The sequence below is a fragment of the Neofelis nebulosa genome, chromosome 18, assembly GCF_028018385.1.
Source record: "Neofelis nebulosa isolate mNeoNeb1 chromosome 18, mNeoNeb1.pri, whole genome shotgun sequence".
Lineage (NCBI taxonomy): Eukaryota > Metazoa > Chordata > Mammalia > Carnivora > Felidae > Neofelis > Neofelis nebulosa.
The window spans coordinates 7,809,259-7,819,073 of record NC_080799.1 but is presented as its reverse complement, the minus strand read 5'-3'; the positions used below and the strand labels follow the sequence as shown (position 1 = coordinate 7,819,073).

Here is a 9,815-nt window from a genome sequence, read left to right as displayed (position 1 = left end):
TTTCCCAAGGTAACCGGGAGACGGCGCTGCACGAGTCCTCGGGCCATCTCGCAAAATGGATGCGGTGGGTATGGTTCCTTCCTACCGTTGGGGGCAGGGGGCAGGGGGCAGGGGGGAAGGGGGAGGCGCAGGGCCCACAGCAAAGACGAGGCCACCTCAGGTCTCTGGATGTGCACCCGCCACAGGATATGTGTGAAACAGGGAGTGGGAACAGGGAGCCACCCTGCTCAGACTGGCTGGAAAGCCACTGCCTCCTGGTCCTAGCCCGGCCCCTGCCCTGGTGGCTGGCGGGAGGGCTTCTGGACCTGGATCTGGGAGAGCTCCTCACCATTCCCCCTTGGCGCCCTCACGCTCACATTGATGTCCACGTCCTCCAAGGCCACCTGGAAGTTTTCATCCTTGACTAGAGAGAGAGAAAAGGGCGGGCGGGGGGGTGGGGGGGAGAACAGGAGGAAAGAGAGGAGAAAGGGGCAGGAAAAGAGAAGGGAAGGAAGGGTGGGGAAAGCAAGGCCTGGGAGGGGGGCTCCTGTGCCCAGTGCCTGCCCTGTAGGGATGGCGCGTGCAGGACCCGTGCCTCCTTCGGGGGGTGCCCAGGGAAGTGGCTACTCAAGCTTCCCGGCAGGAGGTCCGTGTCTGCCTCGGGCAAGGGAGGTAGTTGGGTCCTCCCCTGGCCCTCAGTGGCGCCCAGGGAGGCCTCTGCCCCCCTCCCCGGGAGGCAAGACTCACCTGTTCGCTCGTCCTCCAAGCCCAAGTCCGAAAACGTCCCCACAGTGTCCTCCTCCCACATCCGTCGCCGCCCCAGGACCTGAGTTGGGGCGACGCGCTGGCAGAGCAGGACCGCCCCAGCGGGGACCCCTTTGCCGCCCTCACGCCCACCCCCAACGCGCTCCCCTGCCTCCGCCTCGGCCGGCTGTGCTGGAGCGGGCAACGAAGATGCTCAGCGCCAGCAGCCGCAGAGCCGCGGCGCCCGTCAGGCCCCCGACCAGTGCCCTCCAGGCGACAACCACCTCGCAGCGCGGGCCCGAAAACCAGCGCGTGTCCGTGGAGAAGCAGCTGGAGCAGGGGGTCACAGGTCACAGACCCTCACCACCATCTGGGCGGGTCGGCTAACATACTTGGACTCCGCGGGCGCCGGCAGGTGGGCGGGGGGGGGGGGGGGGGCCCGGGGTGGGGGGCGAGGGGGCGGGGCTCCCGCGGGTGCTCAGGGTCTCACCAGCGAGCGAGCGGGACCGCTCCTCTCCACAAAGCACTGGCCTTGGTGACAGTCGATGGCGCCATCCACGCCCGACGTGCATTTGGTGACGCAGCAGAGCCGGTTCTCCTCCACCGAGGGGAAAAAGAAATCCTCATAGCCTTTGGCAGTGGCCCGGCGACAGATGGCTGGAGGTGGGAGGGGGGTGCAGAGAGACAAGGACCTCATCCACTCTATTCAGGGGCCTGGTTATAATCACGCTGAAAACAGATGGGAGAAACTACGTTTCCGAGGGTGGGGCGTCATGGAGTGGACCCTGAGATTAGATGAGGGGAGGGTCGGCCCCTAAGACCCTCACCTTCCCTGCTGGTCCTCAGGTGAGAAGCTAATAAGCTCCAGGAAGGGCAGCCCTGCCGGGGCCACACCACTTGCCTCCTGAAAGGTCTTCCCTCCTCCCCAAGAATGTCAATGGGCAGATGTCCGGTGGTGGGAGAGTCAGGACTTCCCGGGGGGCCACTCAGCCCTTTGCCCACCCTTACCTTCTAGGGTCAGCTCCTTCCTGGTGTCGTTGGTCACCTTGATGAAGTCAGGCCCAAAACACAGGGCTGGGGGGGGGGGGGGACACAGGCACAGGTGGAATTGATGGAGGTTAAAGGGTCAGGGACAGGGGCGCCTGGGTGGCTCAGTCAGTTAAGCCTTGGACTCTTGAGCTGGGCTCGGGTCATGATCTCATAGTTCATGACATTGAGCTGCACTGTCAGTGCAGAGCCTGCTTGGGATTCCCAGTCTCCCTCTTTCTGCGCCTCCCCTGCTTGCTCATTCTCTCTCTCTCTCTCTCACGCACACACACACACACACACACACACACCTTTAAAAAATAAATAGAGGGTCAGGAACAGGGAAGCAGAGCAGGGAAGCCTGGGGAGGGGCAGAGAGGGCTCTGCCACTGTGGGGGACATGTGGAGGGGCTGCAAGGGAAGGTGACTCTTGCCTCTCTCATCTCCCCCGAATAAGCAAGCATCCTCAGCCATCCTGAAAATTTGGAGCAGAACTTTCAAGGAGTCTTCCCCAGCACCCAGGTTCGGACTAGCCCCTCCTTAACCCCATCCTTGGCCCAGTTGGCTGTAGACCTACCCCAGGGCTGGCACCGGAGCCCAGAGGCTCCTCTCCAAGCTGGTGGCTCTGCCCCAACCCCTCCCTCCGGTCTTGGCTTACTCTACTCACTCTGGCAGCTGTCCCCATTGTGGCTGACATTCTGGAGCTCCTCCTTCAAGACTGTCTTCACCTTCTCATACTCGCTCTCCAGCTGGAGGCTAAAGGGCACCACAATGCTGCCATTCCTGAGGGGATCCAGAAGGTTGGGTGTCTTACAAGGTGCCCAGGCCTGGGGCACATAGGTCTTTAAAAGGTCACCTCCAGGACCAACCACAAGTGCGCTGGTGTGAGAGGAAGGCAAAGGCAATGAGTTGGGATTCCAGACACATTATTTTCAGGACCCACCAGCATCCCTGACTTGGTCAGCCTGGAAGGCAGGACAAGGAATGATTGACATTCTCCTGCCTTGCATCAAGCCATTATCAAACCAGGCCCTCCTGGGCACTTTGCCTCACTCGGGCTGACCACTCAGCAGGCCAGGTGCCAGCCAGAGAGAAACCAGCTACTGTCCAGACACCAGGCTTCCCATAAGCCTTTATGCGCCACCTCCCTGCATGTCCCATGTAATCTCTCTCTTTCCAACCATGCTTCAAAAGGAAGGTGGCATCTCTCCTACAGAGAAATGACTACAGGAAATGATCCAAAAAAGTCCCCATGGAGTTATTAGTTCCCCTATGTCCTACCTCCACCTCTCTCTTTTTGAAATCTGATTGATTCCAAAAGGAAAGGATGGCTTCTCCATTCCCCCACCCTTCATTCTCCTTCCCCCACCCAACACAGCCCCAAAAGGGTCTCCTGCCTCAGGGACAGGATCTCCACATCCTTGAATCCTTGCACATTTTGGTAAATCTTCTGCATCCGAAATGCCAGGATCCTTGCACTTCCACTTGCACCTGAACCTCGTGACCTGAGTGTACCCAGATGCCCAAGCTCAACTTCAAGGAAGGACCCTTGAGTTCCCTCCCCCTCCCCGTCACCTGATCCCAGAAGGTGTCGCTGAAATCCTCATAGGCCTTGGAAGTGTTGTCATTGAGGTCAGGGGAGATCTCCTGGTCAACAGACACCTCCATATCCCCTTCAGCACCCACAGTGTCTGCGCACAATATGCCCTGTTCTGGTCACTTCACCACCATTGACACCACCACAATCCAGAGGTTCATCCCATCACTGCTCTCCATGTTCCCTGAAGACTGAATGAATGGTAGGAGGAAAGGAGACGGGACTTCTAGGGTAAGTTGTGCCAAGGTGAGGGAAAGGTTAGAGGTAAGGAGGCACAGCAGTCGGACCTGTGGTCTCTCCCTTGTCTGCCTCAGTGGGAGGCAGAATGATGGCTCCCAAAGATGCCTATGTCTTAGTCCCCAGAACCTCTGGATATGTTATGCTGCATGGCAAGGAGGAATCAAGATTGTATGTAGATTAAAATTGCTAATCATCTGACTAAAATGGGAAAATTAACGCGGATTATTGGGTGGGCTCAACATAATCACAAGAGTCCTTAACAGTGGAAGAGAAAGACAGGAGGTCAGAATCAGTCACAAGAAAATGTGACTACAGAAGAAAGACACAGATGGGGCGCCTGGGTGGCTCAGTTGGTTGAGCATCTGACTTCAGCTCAGGTCATGATCTCACAGTTTATGAGTTCGAGCCCCGCGTCAGGCTCTGTGCTGACAACTCAGAGCCTGGAGCCTGCTTCCGAGTCTGTGTCTCCATCTCTCTCTGCCTCTCCCCTGCTCATTCTCTGCCTCTCTCTCTGTCAAAAATAAATAAACTTTAAAAAATGAAAAAAAAAAAAGAAAAGAAAAGAAAGACACAGAGATGAAATGTTGCTGGCTTTGAAGATGGAGAGAGGGAGCCTTGAGACCAGGAATGTGAGAGGCTTCAGAACCTGAAAAGGGCAAAGAAATGGATTCTCCTCTAAAGCCTTCAGAGAAGAACACAGCCCTGCCGACACCTTGATGTTAGCCCAGTAAAACTCACATTAGACTCCTACTCTACAGAATTGTAAGATAATAAATTTGCATTATCTCAGCCGCTAAGTTTGTAATAATTTGTTACAGTGGCAATTAGAAGTTAATACAGCTCCGAGCAGCCCAGACTGGGAGGAGACCACAGGAAGGAGTGTGGCCCAACCACCTCCTGGAGGTGAGGGTGAAAAAGAGGCATGAGGTGAGGTAGAGGGAAGCGTGAGAGAGAAGGCAAGGATGGCAGAATTAGGCAAAATGGCATGAATACTAACAGGTAACAGCAGGGCTGGGCCCAGAGAGAGCCAGTGGCACCTCCCAGGAGAAAGTGCAAAAGGCAGGGCTCTGACAACTCACCCAGATCCACCTCTTCCACCACAAACTCCAACAGTAGCCATGGAAGATGCTAGGGAAGTGGCACTTGAGGCCATCCCATTTACCTCCATTCTGGCACCTGATCTCCTGGAGCTCACAGTGGTCCCCAGAGAACCTCAAAGGGCAGTGGCATAGGCCTTGCATCCAGGTGCCACCATGGTCACAGTTGCCTGGGCAACACAGTAAGAAAGGGAAGTTCAAGATAGGGTTTGCCCTTGGCGACACAGAAATTTATTAGGGGAGAGAGAAGACGGAACAGGGAAGCAGCAAGTCCAACCTGAGGTGTAGTCAGTCTAGACTGTGTGGTCATCTGAGTAGTGGTTGAAGTTGCCCTGGGTGACATAAGGGTGGTGGTAGTCTGAGAGATGACTACCGGTGTTTCTGGAATCTTGATGGTGGGTGGGGTGGAGTGAGTCAACTTGATTGAAGTCACCATGGCAGTTGGAAACCTGCTGCTTGGTTTCATGGTCAGTGGGAGGCTCATGAAGCCAGGCATATGTGGGACGGTTACAGAATTGGTGCTCATCCAGCTTCCACTGGTGGGTCTTCGAGTGCTTATCAAAACCGTGTAACTGGGGACAGTCCCAGTGCTGATAGAACTAGGAGCATCCATTATGCTGTTGGTAGGATGAGTTTCCAGAACGGAAGCAGAAGTGTCCGTATGCCTACGAAACACAGTTGTCATACTGGTGGAACTAGGGGAGGTAGCCATCTCAGTAGTAGAGGTGAACACTAACATTGGGATGTTAGGCATCGAGGTAACTTCACTACTTGGACCCATTTCCATACATGAAGTAGTGGGAGAGGCAGGCACTATCGTAACTGATATAGATTCTGGACATGGGGTAGTAGAAGAAATAAAACAAGTGGTGGTTGTTTCAGTCGCAAAGGTCTTTTAGAGAAGACATAGTTGGAGAAGTTCTTGTAGTTTTGGATGAAAAAAGAGTAGTGAAAGCAGTGACAGAAGTCCCTGTATTTTCCATGCCAGAGAGAGGTGAGAATGTAGGGAGAGAGTTAGGGGTGGTCATGAGCATTGAATTTACACTGGCGGAGGATAGGGAAGAGGACATTATTGTTGTGGATATTGAAAAGGAAATAGTAGTACCGAAAGAAGTAGTTAGCGCGTTTGTAGATGTACTCAGAGTAGGGAAAGTGTAGGAGAAACACAAGATGTACTGTGTGATATTGTGGGGGTGGGTGTTACCAACATTCTAGTAACAGTCATGGCTGTTTCTGGGGCAGAGAGAGTGGGTGAAGTGGCTGTGCTCAAGGTAGCAGAGATAGAAGTGTTTGTGGGAGTGGTGATTTCAGTTGTGGCCATGGTGACTGTAGGGGTGAATGCAGCATGGGTACTAGGGAAGGTAGTAATCAAGGTGGATAAAGGGGTAGCGTTTGTCGTCAAAGAGGAGACTGACTGCGGTTGGGGCAGGTGGAGAAGATAGACTCATACACATGGCTGATGTCACAGTATTGGTGGTGACTGGAGTAGAGGTGATAAATGTCAGAGAATTGACCGTATTCATGGGAGTGATTGATGATGCAGTTGCAAGAGGAGAAGTAATCTCCACGGTGAGAGACTGTGTCCAAACATCCCCAGTATGAGTAAGTGTGGTTTTCCAGGTGGATGTGGCATGAGAGGGTGTGACAGTCACCTTGCCTGTGTATGTAGTAAATCTAGTAGAAGAGGGTAGTCCTGTGGTCGGGGATGTTGTGTGTGTGTCAGTGGTAGTGGGTGCCGGGGTGGATTTAGCATTTGTGTGTGATGTATTTGTGCTCGTTGCAGTTGAGGTAGTACTCTCTGTCCGAATGGTCCCATTGCTGCTGGTAGACGTGGAAGATGAGCCTGAATATGTAACTGGAGTGTGTGTAGCAAGGGTGGGATGGGGTGTGCTGTGGGTACTTGTGAGCACGGGCGCCATAGTAAGCCTTGTGGAAGAGGTTGTGATGACACTGCATGTTGTGTCTGTATTTTGGGCGGCTGGGGGAGATGGGATGATACATGTGGGGATTGTGGACATTTTGGAAACAGTGCTTGTAGAGGTGAGGTCAGGAATGGTAATGAATGAACCATTGGTACTCCTGGATGTGGGGGTGATGGTTGTCAGTGTTGAGGCAGGCATGCCTGTACTAACAGAGGATGAGTTTATGGTGATGGCTAACCTCGGGGTACCAGTGGTGGGAGATGGGGTTATTGCTGATGTGGTCGTGCTTCCTGTTGAGTAGATGTTTGAAGAAGTGACTCCTGGAGGACTGTGTGGTATTTTAGGGGTGGTTGTTGTTACCAAGATTGTAGTAGCAGCGGAGGCAGTTTCTAGAGTGGAGGAAGTGGGCAAAGAGGCTGTGTTCAAGGTGGCAATGGTGGAAGTGTTGACAGGAGTGGTGATTTCAGTTGCAGCTATGGTGTCAGTAATAGTGGGAGATGTAGGGGTGGACATGGTGTGGGTTATAGGGAGTAATAATCAAGGTAGATATAGGGGTAATGTTTGTGATCCAACTGGAGACTGGTTTTGTGGATGGGGCAGGTGGAGAAGACAGACACATACTCGTGGCTGATGTCAAGAGATTGGCGGTCACTGGGGTAGAAGAGGTTGATGTCAGAGAATTGACTGTATTCCTGGGAGTAATTAATGATGCGATTGTGGGAGGAGAAGTAATTTCTGTCATGAAAGACACTGTGGAAATGTCCTGTGTAGGAATAAGTGTGGTTTTCCAGGGGGTGTGGCATGAGGTGTGATGGTTGTCTTCCCGGTGTGTGTAGTGGCTGCAGTGGAGAAGGGTGGTTCTGTGGTTGTGAATGTCATGTGGGTGGTAGTGGGTTCCAGGGTGGCTTCAGAGGTGGTAGATGTGGCAGAAACAGTTGTATTTCTTGGGGTGATTGATGACATGCCTGGAGAAGTTGAAGGAGTTTCTGTCATGAGAGTTTCCCTGCCAGTGTCACTCATCAGAGTAAGCTTCATTTCCGTGGAGCTCATTGTTTCCAAAGCGATTGTTGTTGGTGTCCTTAGCGTGGCAGTCACTTCAGTGGAAGCAGATATGCTTTGTGTTGTAGGCGTTGTTAATACACTTGTTGATGTGGGATCATGAGTGGTGGCAGTCGCTGTTTTAAATGTGACGGTGGTGTTAGGAAGTGAAGTGGTGGTCATAATCGAGATGGTGCTGGCGATGGGTGAAGAGTTGTGATCAGTTACTGTTGCCGAGATGTTCGTGGCAGTTAGAGAAGGGGCACTAGAGGTAGAAGCGATTATTGGGGTAAGACACCTGGTTGTATGAATGCTTGCTGTGGTCAGGCTAATCCTGTTTGTGTTACCAGTTGTAGAGGATGTGGGCATATGGAAGGTTGTGTGCGTGGTTGGGACAGAGGAAGAGAGGAGGGCCATGGCTGTGAGAGTCTTCCCCAGAGTGGTAATGGTCATGGGAGGAGAGATCATGGCAGAGGTGAGTCTCTTGGTGGTAGTTGGGGTCATGCAGGTGGTGGCAGGGTAAGCGGTAGTGATTATAAGGCTCGTGGCTTATAAGCACCATACACTTTATGGTGCTCGTGGAGACAATGAGGGTGGGTGGAGTGGTTTCAACCTTGATGACAAACTTGGACATCGGGATGGTTGAGGTGTTGGTCTTGACTGTAGTTTTGAGCACTGCTTCAGAAATAGGTTTAAAGTAGGGGGAGGTGGTGGACATTTTAAGTGTGCGTTCCCTACTGTTGGCAGCGGGAGAGGCCCTGCTGGGGACGCTGAGTGGCCACCCTGCTGTGCCTTTGGAGCGTGGGGAGTTGCTGAGAGCGGTGTGAGCCACTTCTGCTCTGGGGAGAAGCTCAGCGGAAGTGGATGCGTCCGTGGGGGAAAGTGCCTGTATTGACGAGAGAACAGAGGGATTCATTTGCAGGTTGTTTCATCACTCTAAACACCACGTAAGCTTTTTACTACCCCATTTTCCAGATATGTATCGCAGAAGGTAGGAAGTTCCATTGCTTATCCCTCCATCAGAGGCAGCTTGGGGCTAGGGCCTTTGAGGTTCTGAAGAGGGTGCCCTCGGTCCCTTGCCCTCCTCTTCTGAGTGGGAACTTTCTAGCCCTGGGATGGCTGTGCTGGACATGCAGGTTCAGCTGAGGGTCCTTCCACCCCACCCCTTTCTCCACACATACATGTTTCCCTTACTCTGTTCCTTCCTCTTCCACCACCTGCTGCCCATAGTCCCACCCTTTGGCTCTCCACTGTCCTTCGCCCTATGACACACTGCTGTCTGGGCTAACTTTCCTCTTCCAAGGGAACCCAGCCAAGCCCAGGATGGGGGTGGGAACACATCATAGACACAGGAGCCATTGGGTCAGAGAGGGGAAATCTGCACAGAGAGCTGCAAAGGGAAAACCAGAGACTGAGGCTCAGACTTTATTGAGATTGAAGGACAGGGAGAGAGGACCACACTAGTAGGCCAAGAGACTGGACAGAGAAGGAAGCTTCCAGAAAGTGATGGCTGAACAGATAGGCATGGGTCCCAAAAATCTGAAGGTTTTGCAGTAAGTGTTAACAGAAACAGACATATTTTCTATCACCCACTTTATTTTGACCACTGGGTTAATTAGTTTACAAACATAAACCCTTCACTCCATAGATAATCATCAACCCCATTTTACAGGGGGTAAGAGTGAGGGTCAGAGATCTCATAATGCTGGGGCTGAGTGGCGGGGAGACTCCTGCAGCCACAGTGGTTGCAAGCAGGAAGTGCCCAGACCTCCTCAGCATCAGCCTCCTCTTCACCTTGGACTCAATACATCTTTGTTCTGAGAGCTGGGGTTTCATTTCTCAGCCTAGCTGGGTGTGTCAGGGATATGGGGGTGAGGATTATGAAGATCCCTGGGTTGGAGCCTCTAGAGCCAGGAGGTAGCCTTAGAGGTAAGTGAGAGGATGGCCTGTGGGCTCCTAGGTTAGGAAGGTCTAGGATTGGGGTTCAGGAGCAGACCCCAGGAGACAGAGGAAAGGGAAATACAGAGGAATTGTGGGGTTCCTAAGGAATAGAAGAAAGAAGGCCCTGGACCTCACACTGGATGGTACACACCCAACCTTTTGGAAGCAATCAGTATCCCTCCCCAACCCAGCCCTGCCAATGACAGCTGTGCCCAGAAACATGGGCTGGGT

At 53.1% G+C, this 9,815-nt stretch overlaps 1 protein-coding gene across 1 annotated transcript; it reads right to left on the bottom strand.

Moving 5' to 3' along the window:
* Positions 1 to 1,194: 1,194 nt before the first annotated feature.
* LOC131501574 (mucin-3B-like) lies at positions 1,195 to 8,277 on the bottom strand. Its single transcript, XM_058711888.1, is given in 11 exon segments — positions 1,195 to 1,380; positions 1,732 to 1,797; positions 2,408 to 2,532; positions 3,147 to 3,206; positions 3,326 to 3,440; positions 4,666 to 4,701; positions 4,704 to 4,861; positions 4,968 to 5,578; positions 5,580 to 5,894; positions 6,844 to 6,895; positions 7,991 to 8,277. Coding segments are annotated over 11 exon segments (2,004 nt in total). The 3' UTR covers positions 1,195 to 1,201.
* Positions 8,278 to 9,815: the final 1,538 nt, after the last annotated feature.